Source organism: Gopherus evgoodei, chromosome 4, assembly GCF_007399415.2.
Source record: "Gopherus evgoodei ecotype Sinaloan lineage chromosome 4, rGopEvg1_v1.p, whole genome shotgun sequence".
In the NCBI taxonomy this organism is placed as follows: Eukaryota; Metazoa; Chordata; order Testudines; family Testudinidae; genus Gopherus; species Gopherus evgoodei.
In genome coordinates this window covers 104,889,182-104,916,328 of record NC_044325.1, presented here as the reverse complement: position 1 = coordinate 104,916,328, position 27,147 = coordinate 104,889,182, and the positions used below count along the sequence as shown (strand labels likewise).

Here is a 27,147-nt window from a genome sequence, read left to right as displayed (position 1 = left end):
ATAAGCATCATCTCCTTCAAAAGCTCCAATCTTCCTACAGGATAACTGCTCCAATTGACATTAAAAACAACCTTGGCTTTCACAGATGCTGTGTAAATACACATATATGGACCCAAGTTTTCTTAGGAGAGTTTAGAAATATTAATAGGAAAGTTGCAAGTTTGAAAGCGTTCAAGGCAGGTCAGTACATCAAAGCCTACAGGGATTAGTCCATCCCTGTTAGTTTTGAAAAATAAAATTAAAATCAACGAACAAACCCAACTGCAATTTGTTATCCTGGAAAGTTCCGGTTTGCATAAGTGAAAGGCCTTCATCTCCGCTACCACATAGGAAATAATCTTTGCTGTGACAATACAAAGTGTGACAATGTGGTTGAGATGCACCATCTTTTGCACATAAAGCTCAGCATTTACTTTTTCATTGTCAATCTGTCTAGGTACAAAACAGTTTAGAGGCAGGGAAATCCCATGCAGAATGCCTCAAAGTGGTTAAGAATAATAAAAGTCAGTTTAAGAAACTCTATGCCATTATTAGGATCTTCAGTAAAACCCAAATTTAAACCACAGTCCTTTCTGGCCATGCTGCATCTTTTTAACAGAAAATACATTTTTGGATATAAGCAGGTTGACTGTATCCCTTTAATAACTGCTGCTGATGTCCATATATGCCATATATTTATTGAAAAAATAAATAGCACCCTCTTTGGAAGACTTCCCAGTTTATCGAGTTCTTTCTGCTAATTAATGCTCCTGAACGTAGCTTCAATGACACCGTTGACAGATGAGCTCAAGTTTTGCTAGTTTGAGTGCACACACTGGAACTTTCAAAGATTGTGCTTGAAATGTGGACCTGTAGTTTGGCCATTTGATTTGGTGCCACCATCATTACTTACATGTGGAAGTCTATTGAAAGCAAGGCATTGCTGTGCATGCTCTTGCCAGACAGAAATCACATATTTTTGAAAATCAAAGACTCACTTTTCTTAATCACTAATAAAAATACTGTACATTTACTGGATGCAATAACTTTCATCCAAAGGCATCCTTAAGCTCTTTACTCACAAACTGAAATATAAACTGTATGTGGTTATTACTGGGGCAGAACAAACCAATGCTGTCCAAAAAGCTGGAGACAGGAAAAGGTGAATGTTGAATCCAGCTGGAAGTAGGAACTTTTAGGCGGGAAAAAGGCACTACAGCTACCTAAATTGGAATTTGGTTAAGACACAGAGTAAAAAACACCTCTCTCTCTTTTGCAAATATGGTCTTGGGACCATTAACAACCAGACAAGATGAAAACCCCAGTTTGAGCTCCCATTCAAAAGTTACGATAAGCAGAACATCACACCCCTAGTCTATGCTGAGGCATTGGTTCCAGGGGGAGGGATAGCTCAGTGATTTCAGCTTTGGCCTGCTAAACCCAGGGTTGTGAGTTCAGTCCTTGAGGGGGGCCATTTAGGGATCCAGGGAAAAAAAATCTGTCAGGGAATTGGTCCTGCTTTGAGCATGGGGTTGGACTAGATGACCTCCCAAGGTCCCTTCCAACCCTGATAGTCTATGATTCTATACCAATTTAGGGCCTAATCAAAAGCACACTGAAACCAGTGAAAAGTTTCCCATAACTCCAGTAGGAGCTGGATCAGACCCTTAGAGAGAAACATGCCCTCTACTGATTTACCATAATTTCTTTGTGCAATATTTGAGCTTCCTTTGGAGATACCCTCATTTAAGTCATGACCAGGACCAACTGTTTTGTTTATCAAATTGTGATAAGTTCCTAACAAGTGCTGGTACATATGAAATATGCAGAAGTCATTTGGTCTGTTTCTATCATACTGCGTTTCATTTTCCTCCGATTTACGTGGGTGTAATTCAGGAAGAGCTCCATTTAAGTTACTGGAGTTGCACTGGTGTAAGATAGGAGAGAATCAAATGCATCTTCCAAAAGCGCCCCACTGAAAATTCTGAATTAAAATGGCAGTTCCAGCAAGAAATTCTGAGCAGGGCTCACAGAGACTGCTTGTGTGCTCCAAGTTGGTGGATCTTCAAGTATGTCTGCGGCTTAAAGAACTGGTTTTTGTATTAAACAAGCAGTTTACAAAGAAGCACTCTGTAAGGATTTCTATACCAGGAACAGTGGTTTCCAACAGAATTTGCCTATTCAACGGAGACAGATACATTAAAGATGGAAAAGATAGCCATCACGACTGTTAACCAAATGGTAAATACATTGTCTAAGTCAATGTATCTGGAAATACATTTGTATGTAGCTGGAGACTGACGTGGGATTGCAAGGATAATATTTAAACAACTCAAGATCTGATTTTATCTTTCAGAATTAAAAAATGAAGAAAAAAGTGCTTTAGGAAACATGAAGGTTAACAATGTCCCTTTGCAAGCAATGACGACAGTTTATCTTTTGAAACAAATGATGAGGATATGGTCTGCTAAGAGTTCCTGAAGCACATTTGAAAGATGTCCTCAGTGACTCGGTCAAAATGTATTCAGTGCAAAAAGCCCACTGCCTTATTTGACGCATTGGATGGCAGCCCGCTCGAAAGCACTGTGGGCAGGCCAAGAATATACAGAACCAGTAGGGCTCCTGCCACTGGACTCTACCCCACTCAGAAGGAGAAGAAAACATTCACATTAAAAGGAGCTAATTCTCATGCCAGTTCCATGCACTGGTCACAGCTGTCCAGTTAGCAGGATAGCACTTCTTCCAGGAAAGATCTAGGCATTATGTCTATTCTTGTCAGGGGCTCCAAAGAAGCACAGCACTGAACAGCCCAGAAGCCACCGCCGAGTTCTGAAGTGCACCTTCAAAAGTTTCCATTCATGAACGAGCAGAAATGCAACTGAAGCAACTTGCAGCATGTCGTCTAGTATTTCTTTAAATGTACGCACAAATAAGCACCACGGCCAATGACCATGGAAAATACACCATTCGTTTCACACTAGTTGGCCAGAAAGCTAGGGTCTCTGGTGCCACCTACAGTAACAATCCCCATTGGAAGTTAATAGATTTGTGCTCCAACCAAGTGAAGGGGGAAGCCAAGTCCACTGCTAGGAGTTGTTTACTAATCACAAAGCAGCGCATTCTCAAACAGCTCGAGCTCCCCAGTGGATCTCAACAGTTACAATATCCATTCAAAAAGGCCCTCTATCCTTTATGTAAAGCCTTTGGGCACCAAGAGAGTACCTTTTCTCTGTCCACATTTATAGATTCAAAACTGGCTTGCTTGTTAGCTTTGTAAAGACTTTGTAACATATTTAGTGTACCAAATTCCATTATTTGACAGTGCTGTCCTTGGAAGCCACATAATCACAGTAAGCGGCCAGTGATTAATTCTTCTGATAGTCATTGTAATACTTTAAGTCACTGCAATGAACTTTAGTATAAATATATCTGTAACGTATAATTCCACTGTAGTTTAGCATTAATTTAGTTCCAATTGCTGTAGAAGATGTTCCTTTTTTGTCTTACCTACTAGAGTTTGCATATTAGCTCCAAAGCCGTTAAAGAAAGGAGTCAAATAAGAAGGGCTTAGAGAATTCTCTGCGAGTGAAGCAAAAAAATAGTGGAAGTGAATTGAGGACTGAGTAGACGGTGCAGAGAAAAAAAAAAGTTATGGATTCAGAGATCCTGTGCTCAGAAGTGACTATTTGGAGTGGAGAACTTCTAGTTGAACAGATGTGGCAAGTTACCTTCTAGGTAGAAGGCTGGCCTGGCTGGTGGGAAAGCGTTTCAACAGGGAAGAGGAAGATGATGGATACACATTACAACATAAAGGCAGCAGGATACACAACAACATATATGGCTGGCAGGACAATGCTGAAAACAAAGCAGAAATGGCTGCAAGAACAAATAGAAATGAACAGAGGTAATCAAATGCTAAAGATATTAACATTAACAAGAATAATGCAGCATTATCACAAGAAATAAATCTTATTTGGTTATCTATGAGAGAGCCACAGAACAAGACAATTCAAATATCAACTTGTGCTGGAAAGCTGGCACTGTGTTACATATAAAACTAATAGTTGACAAGGGACAAGATTTTCAAAAAAGATTGTCTAAAGCTAAGTCCATATTTAGGAACCTAAGTAAGTGGACTGATTTTCAAATGCACTGAGCACCCAAGCAGCTCCCAATGATTTCAGCAACAGAGAATTCGGTTAACATTAGGCACTTCGGTAAGGCATTCAGTGCTGCTCCACACAGTGCTCTCAGAGAAGTCTGAACAAAGGCATGGCTATGTATATTATGTGATGGATGCCTAACTGACGGACGACCAGGAACAAAGTAATGCTGCTAGTGTATTAAATAGCCAACCCCTGCAATGGATACCTTTTCCTCCCCTTAGCAAGAGTCAGATTTAGATCATGTGCTCAATGTCTTCATAAGTGACCTAGAACAAAGAAAGAAGAGCATGTTCACCAAGTTTTCCCACTATATGAAAGTTAGGAGGGTGCCTAGCAGCAAGGGAGGCAAAATTAAAATGGTTGGATCTAGGAGAGTAAGACAGGAAAAATGATAAATAAAACCAGGTTTAATCAGGACAAATGCAAAGTGGTATGGTAGGAAGCCAGCAAAATGGGTGAATGTTGGCTGGGAACTGGTACTACCAAGAGACATTTGATGAGAATATGAAACTCTTTCCTGCCCTGTACATAGTAATCATTTTACATCTGTACAGTAGCAATACAATGCTACCAAATCAGACTTCTGCACACCCTTACACAGAGACGAGTGTCTACACAGAGTAAAATCAAGTCAGTTGAACATGAACAGGGAAATCATGCAGTAATAGAAGAGAAACACCGGGAAGTATAATGTGTGGATCTGAATTATTCTTAGCAAATTTAAAGAAGGGTAGCATAAATTATCAGATTATTAGAAAATGACTTACTTAAACGTTAAGAGAACTAAAGTAGCACAGTCTGGAAAGGGAACTTTGGAAAGCAGATTTGTAACAAGAAAGTCTAGCAGGTTTTTTCCAGTAGACAAAGTAAGCACAAGCAGAAATTAAGAAAGGAAGAATTTAGGATAACCCAGGAAACAATCTATGAATGAAGTCAGTTACAGACTGCATATATCTGCACATGCAACTGTCGTTATTTGAGTCAATGAAAGATTAGATGGCTCTCTCATATTTTGTATCCGATAGTGATAAAAAGGAGATGATCCAAAGTCCCTTCTACCTGCAGTAGCTAAAATTCCTTAGCACAGAGAAAGCCTGCACAGAACTGTTGTGAAGTAAGCTACTCATTAATCTCACCACCAACACACTGCTTTACACTTTCAGAGTTCTGCACAAATTCTAACTGACCTCCCACACACCCTAAAGAGGTAGAGAGAAGTGCTGTAGTTATATTTGGCTTATAGCTGGAGACGGAGAAGTGATGTGACACACCTAAGTTATAGAGTTAGTTCATGTCAGAGCCAATGTTTTGGTAATCACTGAGGCTACGTCCAGACTACCTGCCGTATCGGCGGGTTAAAATCGATTGCTCGGGGATCAATATATCGCGTCTCATCTAGACACGATATATCGATCCCCGAGTACGCTTATATCGATTCCGGAACTCCATCAATCCCAACGGAGTTGCGGAATCGACAGGGAGAGCCGCGAACATCGATCCCGCACGGTGAGGACGGGTGAGTAATCCGATCTTAGATATTCGACTTCAGCTATGTTATTCACATAGCTGAAGTTGCGTATCTAAGATCGATTTCCCCCCGTAGTGTGGACCAGCCCTGAGATAGGTGCCATGTTAAGACAAATAGAATTAGAAATCTGGCTCAGACCACTGTCTGCAAGAATACCTACAGCATGGATTACCTGTAAATTCCTCAGAGTGCTGCTGGAGAAACCTGTGATCAATTCCTGGTTCAGCCACAGATTTCTTGTGTGACCTTGGGCAAGTTTCAAGAATCTGTAGAATGTGGATGAGACTCTCTTGCCTCACAGGGGTGTTGTGAGGATAAATTCCTGGATGATTGTGAGACACTCAGATACTGCAGTGATGAGGATCATGTGAGTATCTAGGCTGACGTGGAGGCTATATGGCACTTCTTACCCATATGACCCATCCGAGGGGCGCACACGCTTTTTTCCCCTTAATTTTTGCGAAGGAAGTTAGAGAGAACAAAACTCCAGCCTACCAGGAAATCCCAGAAGCACAAGCTCCCCTCCACTTCCTATGAGTACCCCAGCACTTTGGTGCTTCATCCTCCTTTGGACTCCCTCATGCTCCCAGCAGCTTCGGCTAGCTGCCTTGTATTCATTGTCCATGCTCAGCCAGGAGCAGTCTTTGACTGACATTACAAATCTTCAAGGTCCTCTCTCTTCCTATCTTCTAAAATCACCTGTACTTTCAATTCACTGTCTGCCAAATTCCTCAGTCTCTCCCGTCCAGAACTCCTTGCTATTCCTGGTGTCTCTTCCCCAAAGTCCAGCCTCCCTCTGTTTCATATTATTCTCCTCTCTGCCTTCTTAAAAACCCTTGTATTCAGTCCTCCCCACCCAAGCAAATCCCACAACATTCTGCTCCATACCCCAGTCTCTCTTCCCTCTTCAAACAGGCCTCCCCTCACCTACACTTTGGGGGTGGCCTACCTATACAATTATACTTGGATCTGAGACAGCTGAAATTCTACGGATTCTTGATAGCACAGGCACTGCTTATATGCCTGAGAGATTGAAGCGCAGAATTCATAACTACAGGAAAGATGCTCTGATTCCACTGATAGGCTACAAGGTTCCAGTTCTAAACACTGTAACAGTTAATTACAATCAAATATTAACCACTCCATTTCTTCTTTTTAAAGGAAAATTAAGGAAAATTTGATTTGTAGAATTGTAAACACTACAGACTCCCTAAAATATTACCCTGAATCCATTAATACTTTGATCCCAGATAATTCAAGGGTTTTAACTATTGTCACAAATATGGCTGGTTTCTGGGAACCACAGGGTTAACAAGTGTTCAATTTAATTACAGTCTATTGTTTATTGCTGAAAATCTATTCAGGGGATGATGATACAGGAGGAAATTCTATGGGGACAGGTGTTATAGAAAAATTAGCAGCTAAAAGTCATTCACCCCTCCAAAAAAACCTCAACATTATATCTTTTCACAGATTCCAACGCCAGAAGGGACCATTGTGATCATCTAGTCTGACCTCCTATATAACACAGGCCATAGAACTTCCTCAAAATAATTCCTAGAGCAGAACTTTTAGAAAAACATCCAGTCTTGTTTTGAAAATGATCAGTGATGGAGAATCCACCACGCCCCTTGGTAAGTTGTTCTAATGGTTAATTACTCTCACTGTTAAACATTTACACCTTATTTCCAGTCTGAATTGATCTAGCTTCAACTTCCAAGCATAGAATCATGTTATACCTTTCTCTGCTAGACTGAAGCCTATTTTTAAATATTTGTTCACCATGTAAATATTTACAGACTAATCAAGTTACCCTTTAACCTTCTCTTTGTTAAGATGAATAGATCGCTCTTTGAGTATCACTCTAAGGCATGTTTTTTATTCTCTCTCATGGCTCTTCTCTGAACCCTCTCTAATTTAATCAACATCCTTCTGGAAGAGTGGGCACCAGAACTGAACAGAGGATTCCAACAGAGGTCACATCAGTACCAAATACAAAGATAAAATAACCTCCCTACTCCTTCTTGAGAGTTTCCTGTTTATGCATCCTAGGATCATATTAGCTCCTTTAGGCCACAGCATCACATGGGGGGTTCATCTGCAGCTGATTACCCACCATGATCCCCAACTCTTTTTCAATCACTGCTTCCAAGACAGAGTTCCCCATCCAGTAAGAATGGCCTACATTCTTTGTTCTTAGATGTATACATTTATATTTAACTGTATTAAAACACATATTGTTTGCTTGCACCAACTTTACCAAGTAACCCCGATCGTTCTGAATCAGTGACCTTGATTCCCTGTTTAGTTACATTCTGAGACCTATTAGTTAGCCAGTATTTAATTTACTTAATGTGTGCCAGGTTAATTCTATATTGTTCTATTTTTTTTAAATCATAAATGTCACATGGTAGCAAGTCAAACACCTTACAGCAATTAAGTATAGGATGTCAACAGTATTATCTTTGTTAACCAAACTTGTAATATCAAAAAAAGATAGATATGAAGTTAATTTTTCATACACCCATGTAGATTTGCATCCATTACATTACTCTCCTTTAATTCTTTATCGAGTCTCATATCAGCCACTCCATTATCTTGACCGGGATCGACATTAGGCTGACAGGCTTATAATTATCTGGGCCATCCAGTTTACTCTTTTATAAAAACTGGCATGAGTCTAGCTTTCTTCTAGTTTTCTGAAACTTCCCCAATTCTCCAAGACTTATTGAAAATCGACATTAATGGTCCACTGGCCTCCTCAGCCAGCTCTTTTAAAAATCTGAAGTCTTGGATGCACTTTAGCTGGATGGCCTGTCTAACTTTAGTAGCTTTTGTTTAACATCCTCCAGAGATACCAGTGGAATGGAAAGAGTGTCTCCACCACCATATGAGGAGAGTATATCATCTGTTTTTCCTCCCTGAATACAGATCAGAAACATTTATTGAACATTTCTGCCTTTTCTGCATTATTATTGACCAACCATTGTCAGGATTCTTCTTGTTCCTAATATATTTTTAAAACTCCTTATTGTTCTTAACTCTGCTGGCCACATATTTCTCCTTGTGTCCCTTTGCTTCCCTTATCAGTTTTCTATAATTGATAGTCATTCTGATTGATAGTCATTACTATCAATTTCTTTTTTATTTATTTTATATATTCTATACAGCGGACTTCACTTCCCTTCACTTTTGAAGTAAGCCCCATTATTAGGAAAAGTATGCTATAGCTATTGTCTTATTAAGACTCATTTAAGCTTCCATATATACGTATTTGCATATATCCAATCCAAAAAAAAAGTCACAATTGTCCTTGAGTAACAGATTTTATTCGCTACAAATGCACATGGGTGAGGATAGCTCTACCTGGAGGAAGAGTCATTGTTGGTCACAACAAGATTTCCTGAAGGAAAAACTTTTAAAAAAACCTGATCTCTTATTTTGATACTGTTTTGCTTTGTTGTGTCACCAAGGAGCCTCATTTGCCTGAGGGGCGGGACAGAAATGGACAGAAAACAGTTAAATGTCTATTTAAAAGCTGCCATTGAAAGGCAAGTTGGATAGACCCTCAGCAGTTGTGTATCCACATAGCACTGAATTCAGAGGAACTACATCAGTTTACACCAACTCATGATCTGGCCCTCCATTTTAAAAATAAACGTCCCTTTCTTTTGTAAGCTCGTAATTTAAAAAAATGCCATAAAGCATGCCCTTCCCTCACTACCAAGCCTTACACATAAACAGTTCCATCAAATATAATACAGCAAACGAAAAGGTGTCCTTAAAAAGGAGAAAGCTATGGATCTTGTACTCAATGTAACTATTAGGCAATGCTAAAAACTGTGCATGTGGATATCTACACAGTACAAATTTAGAAAAAAAAATAAACAGCCGGCAGTGAACTGGGAGCTTATAGGAAGAACCCACAGAATATACCTGTATTTACCTCAGGTAATCTCTACGGCAGAGAATGAGATTTGCTTTTGTGTAAAGAGTTGATCCAACCTCTCCAAGACGGCAGTCACAGCAGGCACATTTTAGACAATCTTCATGCCAATATTTATCCAAGGCCTTCAGAAGGTAACGGTCCTTGATCTTTCGGTTGCAGCCAGCACAGCCTTTCTGTTTCCCTTTTGGTTGTACAGATAACATCGGCACACCTACGAACAAAAACAAACCATTACAATTCATGAGACGTTTGCAGACAGACAAATATTTTAAGCAGAATTGCTTTCCCGCACAGTTGGGGACTTTCAGTGCTGCAGGTTTGGAGGAGATCATGTTTTAAACAGCTTTCGGCAGCAGTGATCAAAGAAACAGGTTTTATCTTGGAAGGGATGTTCACCTACAAGGATGTGATCGTTATTTCCCAAATGATAAACTGACCCGAGCACCAGGTTGTTGGTTTAAAATCCTTCAGCAAATAAATTAGTTGCAATTTCAACATTTTTCTCTCTCTTAATTAGCATTAACAGACAATTAACGAGACAGGTAAAAGGCAATCATGAAGATTTTAATGGCACATATTCCAAGGCCCTAATACTGGTCTGCTGTTGAGTTGAGCTTGGTAGAAGGGGAGGAAAGTGGGGGCAAAGAAAACTATATTCCACCCTTTTACTCTTTGCACTCTCCTCCCTCATAAAAACCCTGCTGAAAACTAGCATAGTCCGCAGGCTGCTCTAACTTACGCTGCCCCAGGCCTCTGAGGGCAACTGAGAATAGCCAGAGCACAAGGATTCTTTAACAGTGCTGCTTATGTCAAGGGCTCTGCACTAGCACCTAGGATGTATTTCCAGATAACTGGCTAATCTGGGCTTTCCCTTTGCCTTGTGCCATCAGAGCAGGTACCAAAAACTCTGGGCCTCATTCAGGTTCTGGATATCCCTGCTGGACAGTAGAAATGAGTGCAAGCATGTCAGGGAGATAGCTAGGTTCTCAATCAGGGAATCGGGAGAGAAAGCAGTTCTTTGGCCCCCAAATCGCTAGATGGTGATAGGACACCAAAGCCCCCAGGCCTGTTAGTACACTGCCTCTCATGGGCTCCTCTTCCAACTTTCCAATAAGCTGCTCCTCCCTACCGCCTCCAACTTCCCTACAGGCCTCCTCTCCCTTTTGGGTACTCAGTCATCACAGGACTCCTGTTCCCTGAGCTCTGTGCCCAGAAGTCTTGGAGAGAAGCTGCTCGCCTGTTGCTTAGGAAGGAGTGAGCCTGTATTCTACTACCCCTCAGTATCCTCACAGGGAAAAGGGAGAAATTTGCTTTAGAGCACAAGGGCAAAGGAAACAAACATGGTTTTGTGGGGCAGAGTGGGCAAAAAAAAAAAAAAAGTGCACTCTGTAAGTGACCTAGATGGGGGAAGTGACTATATAAGGAGTCAGAACGCCACTTTACCTAGATCTTCACAGTGTCTATTACTGGCCCCGCCCCATATCATACCCACATTGAAATGAGGGAGCTGAGCCTCTGAACTGGCTTAGACGAAGTTGGGGAGATGAGAAGGTGGCGGTGATGGCAACAGTGGGGGTGGCACAGGATCTGCTCTCGTGCAACATTTTAGAACAGTTTTAATAGCAAGTTATAGATCCTAGGAAGCAGCAGCTTGATATTGGAATTATTAACAGCCCCTTAACCTGAGTGGCACTACTTAGTGCTGCTGTAATAAGTGACATTTGCTGCTTTCCTTAAAAGCCAGGGAGATTCGAGGGTGGCTAACACTTGGCACATGTAGAACCCACCACTCTTACAGTAATAATTGCTCTGTCAGAGCTGCAAGTGGAGGACAACAGCACTTAAGACACTTCTGCACAAACAGTGCGCTATTGATCCATTTGTTATCAAAGTGGTCTCGGTACTGTGGAGACAGGTCAAGTAACATTCTTAAGGCTAAAAGAGCCCTCTTGCTCTAGGCTGCCAGAGGCTCAAAATCCACTTGCTTAGAAATATCTGCAAACTTGAGACACTGGTGACAACTATGTAACAATTAGTAAGTGAAGATCTAAGCCTCAGCTCCAATACCACACACAAATCAACAATGCTACTCAAACGCATGGCGCCATCAGGCTGCCCAAAAGTAGGAGCAAGCACAGAAGTGTTTTCTAAAGAAAACCCACAAACAACCCCTCTCCCCTGCGAACTGCAAAAATTCAGAAGTGGAACCTCTTAGACTGCAGGGGTAAAATGTGAGCAGCTGTGATATTGCAAGACATGCTCACAAGAGACAGGAAAGGGGCTCGTGGGTTCTACACACTGTGCTTTTCACTTGGGCATTCTGGGAGCTCCACTTTTCCAGCTGATCTCTTCCTCAGAATATTTCCCACCAAGAGATAATCACGTGCCAGCTCAAGCCCCACACCAGCAGACTAACTCCACAGACAAAGGATTGCAATCCCTTGCCAGAATGGAGGCCTTGCGTGGAAATACTAACTGGATGTAGAAGTAGGGTTCAGTAGCAACATTAAAAATTTTTTACAATTTTCTGAGCTTACTGAAACCAAGCACCAGGCTTCCCTAAATGTAAGAATCATGTTGAAAGACAGTGTCTCTAGGTACTGGAGAAGGGAAGAGAAAACAACTCTATCTAGTAATACAACATTTTGGATTACAGAACTAAACTGTCTTGATATATGTAATCAAAGACTCTCCAAGGTCCTTAAAGAGCTGCGACACCACATAGTACTGGATGGGATTTGTTACTAATCATGTACTTGGGTTCCAGGATGAGTGAAGGGCTTTCCACTCCTTTGTATTAGCACAGTTAGTCTGGTCACAAATTGTATAATTTCAGCTTTGTCTGTCAAAAATAACCACACTCTCATTGGTCATTCAAAAGTGGATGGAAAGATAGGTTTGCTGTGCAAAAAATCAGTGTTTCCAATCTCTCATCCAGATACTCTTCAAATGGCTACCTTAAAACTCTCCAATGTCAATGCTGCCGATCACCAGTGGATGGAAAGCAAGGGAGAAGACACAATCCAAGTTGCTAGTTGTCAATATTAGAAAAATCAAGTTTCAGGTGATCACAAGAGATTGAAATTCTGATGCAGCTGATCGCAAATCATGTACTAGCTTTTCAGCTGCCAAGTCGTGAAAGAGATCCAGAAAAACTGAACTCACAACATGTGTTTAGATCAATACTCTGGGATACTGTAGGAAAAACCCATGTTTGACAGCAGTTCTTTTATCCCCTTTGGCACTGGGTATGCTCGGCTGTGACAAACATTAGTAATTTGAGTTCAAACCTTTACAGTTCAAGATACTTAAAATATATTGCTAACAATATATAAAGTTGCTGCTGCCATGTTAACAAGATTTTAAACAGGAGCTGTGTGTGTGTGTGTCAGTATCTCTAATTTTTTCATTCTCTGCCAGTCGCATATGCATTTACTGTACATCTATCAGGGCTCAAAACCAGCTAGTAGGTGCCTACATGTTGTACTGATACTCCTCTGAAGCTACTATCTCTAAGGGTATGTCTGCATAGTATTTTGGAGCAAACCTCTCAGACTGGGTCACCAAATGGGGTTTTCATTAGAGCCCTAAAAATAGCAGGACTGACAGCATGAAGCTGCAACTTGGACTTCAGCCTAGGTTTCAGAGCCCATACTGTGAACGCCTGGAACAACAGCTCTGAGAGCATGAACTGCCCCATTCATCTCAACAGAGGGTTAATTCATCATTCCTGGCCATCTGAGTAAAGTGTCTACTGTTTCATTCTTCACGTAAGGCCATGTCTATAAATATGGTGCTACTGAGGCACCTCTGCAGCACGTTTGGTGAAGATGCTCTAGGCCGATGGGAGAGAGCTCTCTCGTTGGCAGAAAACCCCACCTTCATGAGCAGCGGAAGCTATGTTGGCAGGAGAAGCTGTGCACACAAGTGCTTATGCCAGTGAAGTTTGTGTCGCTCAGGGGTGTGACTATTCCTTCACAGCCCTGAGCGTCATAAGTTTTGCCGACAGGCTATAGTGTAGACTGAGAGGGGGAGCCAAAAAGCATACAATCATATTTTGAATATCTCCACAATCTACTGTGAGCAGCATCTCGTACTGGATATTCACGGAGGCGGAGCTTGTTTTGTGGGCAGAGTTTGGAAGAATGCACTACCACTCCCCACCCCAGTCTGCTTCTTGAGCCACACCGTCAGACAATCTATATAAGGCTGCTTCGTATTCGGACAAGTTTCATGGGTAAGGCTCAGTGTTCAGTTTTTCTAATACAATATGAAAAAAGGAGGAGTTTAACTTACCTAAGCTCATACAGAAAGTGCAAGAAAGAAACGCTGTACATGGCAGAACAAAATCAACTCAATTTGGAGTAGTCTGCCCCACCTGTAGTAGCCTCTACTCCACTACAAAACGTTACTGTTCTTGTAGTTATTAACTTTATACTACAAGAGATCTACGCATATCCACCCAAGTTTAAGCATCAGTGGAAATCTAGCAGGCACTGAAAAATACCAAACCCCAGGTTATGTTCCTCTGGTAGTGTGCTTTATCAACACTCACACTTTCATTCATAAATATGATTTGAAACAGCTCAGCAATTTACAGATCTCCTTCCCTACCCCTACATGGAACCACGTGTCATTCGTGAGATCTTAAACAAGTCTGGAGATCCTGCCTCAGACCCATCCCAGGAACAGTAGATGCCTCTAGTTTCAAGGTTTAAACATTAAGTTTAATTGGTTCTATTTCTCCAAACAGAAAATAGTTATATAGGTGGGATTTTCTAAAGCACTTAAGTGACTTAGGAATACAAGACTTTCAATGGGACTTGTGTTTCCAAGTCACTGTGGGGTTGAGGGGGAGAAGTTACACACTACAAGAATGACATTTGCCTTCACTCAAAAAGTTGGGCTCTTAATAACTGCGGTAAGATCAGGACTTCTGCTGAGGCTGTGAGGGATGGAGGGAAAATGCAGTTCTCTTTCTTAAAACATTTTTTAAAGAATTAGTTTAATCAATATAGGGGGAAAATTTTCCTTAATAAAAGTTAAGCAGGGCTTGAACTAAATTGTAAGGGGGTCACTAGTAGTCTGTGTTTAGGATGATTAGTGGAACCACAGTACGATTTGTTGTCCCATATGTGGCCTGTAGGCAGATGACTCTCTCAAATCTCTACAGTCTCCATTCTGTGCACGATTGTCTTAGGAGAAGCTCATGGGAACAGAAGGAGAGCAGCACTTTCCAATTTTCTTTTAATAACTAGCAGAAAAGCAGTGAAGATCTTTTTTACAGTACCTTTGCAAGGAAAGAAATGCCACACATTTGGTCAGTTTTCAGCAGGGGGTTTTCTAATGAAAAAAGCCAGCGTTTCAGAGATCATATGATGTTCAAAGCTGCTATTCCCACTCAGATAATAACGAGCAAGGTCAACCTGTGCTGGTCAGGTTCAGCGTTTTGAAATTACATTTTGGTCTAGAAGGTTCCCCACCCCCAACACCCTAACCAATCTGGATGAAGCACAAATGAAACTATAAAAAGTTTTGACTGCAATTAGCTGGCACACTGACATGGCAGGTGAGGTGTGAAACAAAATTTCAAAACTACCGAAGTTTATCAGCATGGATTCACAGGGTACTTGTCATTTCATTCCAAACAATGAGCGAGCAGAATCTCCAAAGCATTGTAACTTTACAGCCCGAGCCCTACAGGGAAATCTCAGAAGACAGGGTCGGTATAAATACCAAACCTCACTCTTCTCTCCCCCCGAAAAACAAACGGCCATGGCTGAATAATGCCAGCCAGCCAGTATTCAGAGCCTCAAGTTTTTATTAGTAAGTCACTTCCTTACCTTAACATCATGAAACACCACTGGAGTATTTTTTATTTTCTAGTACTTATCTAGGGGTATGTCTATACTACCCACAATACAGCACAGCCGCGGCAGCACTGTAACATAGGCAGTATAGACATGCTTTATCTCTGGGGGGAGAGCCCCAATGAGCGGTGGTAGCTTTATCACCAGGGGCGTGGCTCCCAGTAATAAAGTGCTGTCTATACTGGTGCTTTTCAGCGCTAAAACTTTTGTTGCTGTGGGGTGTGTTTTTTCACGCCCCTGAACGACAAAAATTTCAGCACTGAAAGGCTCTAAAGCAAAAAATACAGTTCATTTTGACTGGCGAAATGTGGTGTTGAAATGGGTGCTAACAAAAAAAGAAAAAAAAAAAAAGATATTCCTGAGATCATTCTGCACCAAAAATTTAAAAATTGGGTGCCAAAAAATTTAAAATTCTGCGCACAATATTTTAAAATTCTGCAAATTTTATTTGTCACCTAAATGTGGAGGCTCCAGCATATCATTGGGGAGCACAGGCCATTGACTGTCTAGAAGTGGGAGATCACTGTGCAGTCACACGCACCCCCAGGGAGGCTGCACGCGCTGCATCAGGGTTGCAAGGACTAATTCTGCCCCAGAAACACCCCAGGTACACAAGGCAGGCTCAGAAAGGAAGGCTCCAGATGCAGAGGGGCTTAGTGCGGAGGATCCAGGTGTGGGTTGAGAGGGTTCTGTATGGGGCAATCTGGGGGCGGGTGGCTCAGTGAGGGACCTGGGGAGGGAAGGGAATCTGGATGCACAGGGCCTGTTAAGGAGTTCTGGGTGCAACGGTAATGGCATTCTGCGGGAGGGGGAGGGTCCAGGTGAAGGTGGTTGGGGCTAATCAGGGGGGTCTGGATATGGGGAGGTCAAGATGCTGAGGGAATGGGGCTCAGTGGGGTGGGGATCCAGGTGCAGATGTTTGGGGCTTGGTGGGATGGGGATCTGGATGTGGGTGGCTCATTAGGGTGGTTCATTAACAGCTGAACCACCAACCAGGTCTTCCCCAGTCCTGTCCCCCCACCCCACAGTGATTTACCTCTCTTCCAGCTGCCCTGGGCACCCAAAACATACTGCTGGGGAGGGTCACGTGACTGCTCTTGTGGTTTTCCTTTGCTTCTCTGTCAGAAAGTCATTTTTCTGAGGGAAAGAAAAGAAATCTACAGGGGACAGAAATTCTGCACATGTGCAGTGACGCAGAATTTCCTCAAGAGTTAACAGACCACCTCAGGCACAGTCCCACACGCACTGGTCAAGCTACGGTTATAAAGGAACATACATCTGTGGAGCTGGGAAAAGTAACATGCCGATGCTTACCTGTTTAAATACGTAATAAAAATGTATTACAAAGGAATTTTGATAAAGTACTAAACAGGAAAATTTGCAAATGATATCAAATTCCATTCTCTGTCTCTTCCTCTCCTTTTGCCCCGCCCCCCACCCCCATTGCTCACCATCCATGGTAACTCTTCTTAGAAAGAGTAGATGAAGATTTTCTATTTTTGGCAACCTATATTCCCTTCCTTGCCCTTTACAACTTAATAGACTTGCTGCTGGTAAATACAAAATAAAAGCTATACTTAGCGCTCACAGCTCCAACACACATTAAAAAAATTACAGACACCACCCTCTGGTCATACTGAAATTTACGACTGTGTCTAAAGAGGATGTTATTGTACTGGGTAAGCTAAACTTTACCTCTACTCCAGAGCTGACAAATGGGCTTTAATCAGCCTATATCTTCTCTGTCAAGGGTCTTTCAAGAAAATTATTCAGCTGCCTTATACCACAAGTATCAACTAAATACACCCTACATGTTTTTCAATCATTTCCCAGATATTTTATTCATGGGGCAATTTGTAACTATACCTCTGAGGACACCCTTCGAATATCTTCATTTTCAAGGGACTGGAGAACTTTTATAAAGGGTGGGCCACACATTTAAACAATAGTTACCTGAAAAGGGTTCTGTGATGTACGTTTCTACAGTGCTCTGTTCTGCAAGAGGGCTCCTAGTCCTGTCTGAAAGCATGGAAGTTCACCACCTAATTTCTTTAATGCAACTCTAAAGGTTAATTGGTCTGAAAGAGTAATGTGGACTGCTGGCTAATAATATATGCCTCAAGGCTTCCTGGCTTTCTTGTGTTTTATACAATCAAGTCCAGAGCATAATACGCAGCTGAGATCACCATGACTTTTCGAGCCCTCCCCTCCTTCCCCCAACAGCCCTCCAACCTACCAATACATCTAAAATGCTTCATATTAAAGCAGCAGTAGCTGAAGGCAGTTCTGTTCCACCTGCATTTCATGCCTTGTTAGAGGGGGCTCAGTTAAGAGCAGCAACTGCACTTCTCATTACCACTGCAAAGAACTAAAAACAACCCTAATGAGGAAAGTGTGTGAGCGTACAGTATGGGCTAGGAGGAGGGAAGTCCTCCCACATTCCCTAAGGAATCTGGCCAAAATCTTCAATTTGCCGTTTATGACAGCTAATTAGTTATTCTATTCAAAATCTTTGCTTTAAATAAAAGAACTAATTATACACAAAGGTCACTCCCCCACCTCCTGTGAAGCACACATAATTGGCTTATTTCTCCAACATTGTGTGTATGTTTTACACAATGCTTCCAGGCAGATGGCTTTAACTCTTTCTTTTAGCAACTTCTTTTTAAACTTTTCCACAGATTAGCGCTTTTACCATCATAACTTCTCGCAACAGCAGACTGGGTAACCTCCCTCCCCTCCCCCAAAACATACTAGCAGACTGCCACTCTCCAGGGCAAGGTCTATATCTCCATATAGGTTTGTACAACGCGGAGCATGCAGGGATCTGGGGACCACTGTGGTAGTGTTTTGTTCAGCCATGAACTATTGCTTAAATGGCTGCCCAGTGCTTACAAACATATAATTAACCAACGTGCTTCAGATTGGAAACCAGGGGCTACAATTCTTCTCAGTGCATATGCTACATTAATTGCAAAAACAAATATAAGAAGAGGGTAGATGGAACACTGAACTGCTAAAGTAATAAGGGCTTAAAGCAATTTGTGCTTAGAGATCGCACTTCGGGAAGTTGGGAGATAAATACCAGGTTAAATTGCCTATCTCAGAGTACTTAAAGAAATCTTATTTACAACATCTAATAGCTTAATTTAAAAAACTGACCTTCCAGTAACAAAACTAGCATTTGGCTGCAAAAGACAAAATGGCAAATGAAGAGTAAAGTAATCTTATTAACTTTTGTCAACACAGTAAATAAGCAGCACTCTTGTGGTGTCTTTCATCAGAGGACCTGACATTTCTAAGCTTTAGTCTCAACACCAACATAAGCAGAGCTGGGCAAGTATTTACAAAAAAAGAAGAGGATTTAGAGAATTTTCAGTCTTATTTTTCAAACAAAAGCACTTTGACTGTGCTCGTATTACTGTTGTGTTTATCTTCTGTGACTATTCTAGCAAATTTGTTTGCTAAACAGGAAACTATCAACCCAAAGAGTACATTTTCAGTATTTGCAAACTTGAAAATTTGCTCCAGAACCTGATTTAATGAGTTAGGGCATCCAATGAATGAGCTGAACATTACCATGTGATGAATGTACAAATCAAAACATTCAATATACGCACCAAACTGCTTATGAACGAGCTATAGACCAAGTCATATTCATCAAAATTATTCAATGAATAATTTAAAAAATGAATGTATTACAGAAAACCCATGATTATTTCTTAATTCTAGTTTGTACTGTGATATGCAGTGGGTGATTTCAGTATGGCTTTGGGAATTCATTTGATGGCATTCTTTCCTCCGAGTCATTACAGAACAAATTCCTCAAACATAATAAGGAACACTGTTGTTGCAGGGGGCAGTTTCTAAGAAGAGATGTAAAACTGAGGTTCAGAACAATTCATAGTTAGATATCCCACGGCTTGCTTTTTGTGTGTGCGTGCCCGTGTGTAAGTAAAATGAGTAGGACTTTAGCCCTAGAGTCTTGGCCAAACTGCAGTACGTGATTGTATGCTCTGATAGAAACTGCTAGATTGCAGTAGGCAATTGCACAAGGTAGCCTAATTTTTCAGAAGTGTCTAATGATTTTGGTTGCCCAACCTGCAACACTTTTAAAAAGGGCAAGACAGGGTACTAATTTTCAAAGAGTGCTGGCTGAAGCTGGGCACCCAAACACAGATATCCGAAGTCACTCTTCTTCATTTCTTGTCCAAGAACTGCATACAGATGGACCTAAGCCACAAAATTTGGATTACAGCTCAGAATCCAAACTTCCTTCCTTTGGGGTGTTCAGATGCCTAGTGCGGGCCAATCTCTTATGTACTAGTGCATTCAAGTGAACAACTTGTAGTTGATAAAATCTCTCTATATCTATCTCACATACCAGGCACTAGATGGAATCAACAATGGTGAAGGTTGCAGAACAGCTTCCATAAGTAACATTTTCATATGTTCATAAAAATATTCTAGTTGTGGGCTTAAGTTTTCCAGGTTCTGCATCTTTCCAAAGATATGGACAGAGTATCTATGGTTTTGTTGGGTTGCTTTTTTTGTTGTTGTTTTGTTTTTGTTTTTTTTTAGCATGTTCACAAAATCCATGCAATAGTTCTGAGTTCTGGGAGAATTAACTAAAACCCACATTTCTCACCTCCCATCTCCCCAGTGTCAGAATATTCTAATCTCTTAAAGACACTGCTAAAACAAAATCAGTTGAGTTGAAATTTGGCATGGGCTGCCTTTTTAAGAGGATTATTAGTACCTTTGTTTAGAGACAGGGAAAGCAGAAATAAATAAAAAGTTACAAGTGAAAGAACAACCTAAAGCACCTTAGCAGAGACATGAGAAACTTGCTGGTGGGAAAATATTGCAGATTCAGTGATTTCGCATTTGGCTGGAATTCTTTCCGTATTCTACAAATTTGTAAGTTACCATTAAAACAAAATTAAATTCTTTGGTTCTTTTATGAAGAACATTTAACTGCCAAAGCAAATAGAAAAACAGGTCTGTCTCCAGGCCAAATGGCAACAAAGGTGAGAACTCACCCTTCACTTAGGGTAACTATATTGTAACAAAGCCAACTTCTTTTCTCTATTTTTAAAAAGAAATTAAATGCAAAAACCTTAATTTAAGTCTGCAGGGTTAAAATCTCCCCAAAAGCCAGGGGAATAAGTGTTGAAATCAACTCTAAAGGCAGTTAATACTCTAAATAATTTTGTTATTATTATTATTAATATCCTACTTTTCTGTTAAGTGTCTTGCTTTATATATTTGTTTAGATTGCAAGAAGTACACTGTAAAAGCAGTATAGACTAACAGACGTTTTGGAGCATGAGCTTTCGTGGGTGAATACCCACTTCGTCAGATGCAAGAAGTACACTGTGACAGACGCAGACCAGTGGGGTACAGGAGTCTGGTAGAGGGCAAATATACTGGTCACTGGGTGAGTAGTTTTCTGTTCCCTGAGTGACCAGAGCAGGGGCTGCACTAGAGTAATCAGGAACCAATTAAGGCAGGCAGGCTGATTAGATCACCTGCAGTCAATCAAGGCAGGCTAATCAGGGCACCTGGATTAAAAAGGAGCTCACTCCAGTCAGGGAGGGGGAAGCCAGAGGAGAGGAAGTGTGTGTGAGGAGCTGGGAGCAAAAGGTGCAAGGAGCTGAGAGTGAGAGGGTGTGCTGCTGGAGGACTAAGGAGTACAAGCATTATCAGACACCAAGAGGAAGGTCCTGTGGTGAGGATAAAGAAGGTGTTTGGAGGAGGCCTTGGGGAAGTAGCCTAGGTAGTTGTAGCTGTAATGCAGCTGTTACAAGAAGCACTATAGACAGCTGCAATCCACAGGGCCCTGGGCTGCGGGCCCGGGTTCCCCCCAAACCTCCTAACTCCTGATCAGACACAGGAGAAGTTGACTGAGACTGTGGGGAAGATCACTGGAGGTGAGCAAATCTGCCAATAAGCGCAGGATCCACCAAGGTAGAGGAGGAACTCTGTCAACACATATATTAAAAAAGGATACAGAACATGTCTGAACTCAGTTTTAACAGTGACTCTTTAACACTGCTTTAATGTAGGTTCTTTTATTTATTTATTTTAAATTAGTGAGTACTTTCAGGTGAACAGAGCCGTATCATTGTAAGATCATCATCATTTCTTTTTCCTTTTTGCAGACATACACATTGTCAGTTTAAGCTTTCGGCAACCTTAATAGAATTTCAGTGCCCACTGCCAAATGGCCATTTGATGTTCCGCTCTGTGTACACAGATGAAGCAATCTGTCACAAACCCTAATACAAGCAATAACAACTCTCTAATCCAAAGCTTTCACAGGCCTACAGAAGTTTCTCAAGAATTTTGGAGACAATAAAAATTTGTGCACTACCACAAAATCTGAAACCAACCAAGGCCTAATGAAATATGGTTATATGCTTTTCAAATGTTTTTAAAAGGGAATAATATTGAAGCCAGAGGCAGTATTTGAAGCCATCAATAGCTAGAAAGTCATTAAAAAAAATCATCAAAAGCTACAGCCATCACAGTTCATCACAATATGTAAGCAGGAAGACCTCAAAAAGCTTACAACAGATTCACACTCTGAAATACACCCCCTGCACAGAATTAGTGTATTTCACAGTCAACTCTTCACCTTTACCTCTAAGGATCTAATTGCATTTCCCCTGGGTTTTTCAAAAGATGAGCAAGAATCTACTTTTAAAGAGTGCAGACAGAGTCTTTCCACTTAATTCAATCCATGTAACAGATACAATTGCTATTGACCTTCTAGTGTCATGAAACATACCTCTCTAATGATTCATAAAGATGCATTTATCCTGAAAAACCTAGTTTTTTTTTTTATCTTCCCAAGCAACTACCAGACAAGCCTATTTGCTATTAAAAGTTGAAAGAGGGCTGGGGGGAGCTATTTCCTTCTCCTTTGTTGAAAGAAGAAAAAAAAAAAAGCCAACCCACTTCTTTGCAGCAAGAAGTACAAACCATTTGCATGCTTAACTGTCAGACCATGCACTTTCCATTAAAGAGATAGCATCCCCTTTCATAAGTCCATTTGGGATCCATTTTAGTGTTATCTAAAAATCAAATCTACATGGTAATCCTTTTAATGTACTCTTGACTTTTCAAAACAGCTTTATGTTCCTTCAGGAAATGTTTTAAGCCATTACTCAGTAATTACTATTCACCCATGAAAACACTGATCTTTTACAATATATAATCAGTTTGCTGTCTTAAAAATAAAGCAGGCTGGAAATCTGTCTCATGAAAGTAGTGGCAGAAAACCAAGGTTACCAAAGGTAAATAATTTTCTGCCTAGCCAATATATTCCAGAATGACATATTGCTCTAGTGTATATAGAAGCCTCCAGATGAAGATAGTCAGGAGACAGTTGTATGTACAGTGATCACCATTAAAAAAAAGTCAAGAATTACCAACAGATAACTGTTACCAATTTTTCCTCAGTTTAATAGGGAAAACTGTGGTATCTCTGCTAGAACTATGCTTTCACTGTTCGCAAGTGCCAAGTTTTTAAACTAACAAGGTGGGTGAGGTACTATATTTATTGGACCAACTTCTACTGGTGAGAATAGCAAGCTTTTAAGCTTAAACCGAAAAGAATTCTCTCATCGACCTAGCTACCGCTGTTCAGGGAGGAGCGGAAGTAGATAACCACCTACATCAATGGAAAACACCTACATCGACGTAGGAGAAGTCTACGTTACGCTACAGCACTGCAACGGCATAGCTCCACATTGCAGCTGTGCCTCTGTAGAACTCATAGCATAGACACTCCTGAGGAAACATATGGGGCAACCGAGAAGGTAAAACTCCTTGTTTGTACACACATGCTTAAGAAACCGATTTGTCAGTGTATAGGTCAGAGTAAAGGAGGAAAGAATTCTATATTGGGGGGAGGGGAAGTTTAGTAAGCGGTGAGAACATTTTGCTGTGGTGAGCCTTGAGCTACAATCAGTGATCCTGAAGCAACACTGGACCTGCAGAAAACACACCAGACCCAACGTAAAGGATTATACTGAAAAGGCCTCCTTACCATTCCCTCCCAACACCATCTTGAAATAGCACCCCAATTCCCAAGAAAGTTCCCCAATGCTCCTGCCCTGTGGAACCTTCTGATATTAATTAGAAGGCAGAATGTAGTTTTTCAAATGCACTAGCTCAGTTATGGGTTTGATTCAGGAATTGTCTGGTGAAATTCTACAGCCAGCATTATGCAGGAGGTCAGACTGGATGATCATAATGCTCCTTTATGCCTTCAAAATCTATTAGTATCTGAACGTAGTGGAGAATGGGCAGGAAAAAAACATGTGCCAGATCGCAGCACTGCTTCCACTCACCTATTTAAAGACAGGACCAGATCACGAGAGTACTTAGGCAGGCCCATAACCCAACCCACAACTTCATTTCCATGCAGCCTTAACTAGCTGAAGTCTTTTCTGAGGATGGTGGCTGAAAAAACTGTGACATTAGCATGGGCCACTACCCTTCCCCTTTAATGCACAGGAAAAACTTGTTAATATCTGGTAGACCTAGAATTAGCCAGTAACTAATCATACGGTATAGATCAGAGTTTTTTAATCCATTTTTATTTATATTGCTAAATCAGGGCTTAGCAATACACAATTGGCCCCTTACGCTATAAGTCTAACATGTAAACACCTTGAAAAGGAGTGACAAAAATTAGTAACTATCAGAGTAATTAGTTGGTGCCAACTCTCTTTACATTCCTTCAATACCATCATTATTTATTTATTTATTTGAGTAAATCATGCGTGGAGATAACTCGAGTGCTACATGGACAAAGGCAACAAAATGGGGGGAAACTGCATGGCTTTTTTGTGCATTGCACAAAAAGTTGGAAAATACTTATGTAACACTGTGCTCATTATTCCAGAATGGAATGAGCACTCAGGGTCTGGGACAAACTATTCTGACATTTAGTTTACTGCACCCATGAAAGCACATAAAATAGACTGCAAATACAGTCTAGTCTACTATATACAACATTTATAGTACCATGGTACTCAGAATACACGGAGACAGGATCACATGAGACTCTCCTCATTTTACGGCTGACCACTGGGCTGCATTCAAGCTAATCCCAAGGGAACCATTTTCATTAACCTATAATACCTTTCTAATCCTATTCCTTGGACCTCAGACCACCACCAGCACAAAAACAGACGACTTGCTGCCTACACACTGAATGTAGTTCACCAACATTACAAATGCTCTATGCGGCAACAGATCCTCTTTAAGAGGAAGTTTGCTCTTAAGACCAGTTACTTATGCTCCATTTAATTCTCATTGACATGTTAAAAAAATTAAGTGTAAAACTAGCAGGTTTTTATTAATTATTAATTATTATTATTATTATTAAAAGAGTGAGTACAAACCAAAAACCCAGATCTGAAAGCCTCTGAAATTTGGGATGTTCTGGAACCTGGATTGAGTCCACATCAATTTGTGCTTAATGGCTCTTCTGTTTATTGCAGTGGTTCAGTGGATTCCCAAACATTTCCAGCTGCTTCAAATGGGTAGTAAACGTCGAGCTTCACCTCCAAACTTTTGACAACGCAGAACAAGAAATTCCAGTTAGCGTACTTTACCTTCCTTCCGTTTCAACAGTCAAGTCCCAACTGCTTGATGTAGTCTGTGTTTTGAGTGGACACCTCATCATAAAATTCCTGACCGCTGAAAAGAACTACTCTCACCTTACTAATGAAATAGAGAGTCTAAAGTGCCCTGCAATCTCTTTAGAAAAAAGTTTGAATCTTCAGATGAGTCTCAATTTCACAGCATCAGGGAATTGTGTGCCAATGCATTGAACCAGAACACTAGAGTCTAGCAGGAGTTAGATACACATTGCTAACATCAGGGTTATTTTAGATTAGAGTTCTTCCAAATCAATTTTAGATTCAAATTTTTAAATGCACTCTCCAGAATGCAGGGAAAGAATTTGCTCTCAGTGGATATTTTCTACTGCTTGGGTGCAACTCACACTTCTCTAAGAAAAAGGATGCAACTAACCTTTGTTACTAAAGTATCAAAGCTGGGTCACATAGGGAAAATTATGCAGACACCAACAATCCTAAAAAGGAACAATATACTTAAGGCATTACTTATAAAAGTTGCATACAAAAATGTACTGCAGAGATTCACCGGAAGCTTGTTTTAACTGAGGGATTTTCAAACTAGAGGTCAGGACCCGTCAGAGGGTCGTGAGGTTATTACATGGGGGGTCGTAAGTTGTCAGCCTCCACCCGAAACCCCACTTTGCCTCCAGCATTTGTAATGATGTTAAATATATTTTGAAAAGTGTTTTTAACTGGGGGGGGGAGGGCTCGTACTCAGAGGCTTGCTATGTGAAAGGGGTTACTGGTACACAAGTTTGAGAATCACTGTTTTAACTGAACTTTTATACTGCCAAGACACTTAGGTCCAGACCCAGCCATCTTTACACTTGTACAATACTATTTTACTGCACAAGCAGTTCCATTTTTACTCATGGAGCAAGATACTATTCAGTGTTGTCAAAGGTGGTGTAATGTGACCCCAAGGAAAGTAATCATGTTGTAGTGTTAGAGGGCAAGCAAGATGGGCAAAGTTTGGCCTTTGGAAGATCACCTGGAAGGACTAGAAAAAAAAATTACAAGAGTTCTATAAAGTCCAACTAAAAAAGTTCTTGAGATGAGGCAAGGCAATTAGCAAGACACATATGGGAAAGTTAATGTCAAAGTTCAAACCAAAAGCAATTAAGATGGGTAAGAGTGCTCCACAACTTGACACAGGTTTCTTTTGTATTCAGAACTTTTCACTAGCATTAAGCATCTTAACTTGCCATATAAAGACATTATAATTAAAACCTGTCAAGCTTAAATCAGTCATTTATAACAAGTACCCAAGAAAGCTTTTAAACCAGACTAAATGTCTCTATTAAAATGGAAGAAGTATCAGAGACATTTTCAGTTACAATAGTTTTTTTCCTAACTAGATAGTTTGAGAGATTAGACTAGTTTAAAAAAATCAAAAAGTTCTATGGAAGTCTGAAGCCACTTAAGGGGGGGGGGAAGAAGAGGAGGGAAGTGTGGCAATTAGAAAAACCTTTTAAAAACATTAAACAGCCCACAATTCTTTGTATGAACTTGAGCACTTCAGAAAGCCTATAAAAAGGCCCAATTTCCTTCAGAATTATGAGCACATCAGGGAGTGCTCTAGTATGCTCCCTTGAGATAGGGGTAATTATGTCAATCTGCCACTAGAAGCCGGACAGTTACTTGGACAGGCAGCTAGCAAGCTTTTAGAATCCCAGGCTGATAGTGCTTCCCCTATGCCAGCTATTCAGATTCATTCTAATGCTTTCTTGTCACACATACTCCTTCCATGAATTAAAGGGCCCATAAGAATTTAAAAAAGCAGCCTGGCTCTTCACTCTGTAAAAAGGAATTTATCTACCAAATGTTGAATGGCACCCTGGACTAATCAAGCAATTTGTAACCCACAGAAAAGACCAGCCACAGATATTTTGAGATTTCAAGAAAATTTAATGGATTATATAATTGGGAAACCAGGTTTGAGAGAACAGAAATAGTCTCAAGGACAGGGCTTATTACTTACAAATCAGATTAGGTG

The 27,147-nt window shown here is 40.8% G+C and overlaps 1 protein-coding gene across 1 annotated transcript in view; it reads right to left on the bottom strand.

The window, feature by feature from the left end:
• Positions 1 to 27,147, bottom strand: part of LMO1 (LIM domain only 1) — a 77,870-nt gene that overhangs the window by 10,968 nt on the left and 39,755 nt on the right. The window contains 1 exon segment of the mRNA XM_030562619.1: positions 9,620 to 9,833. Coding sequence (XP_030418479.1) covers positions 9,620 to 9,833 — 214 coding nt within the window.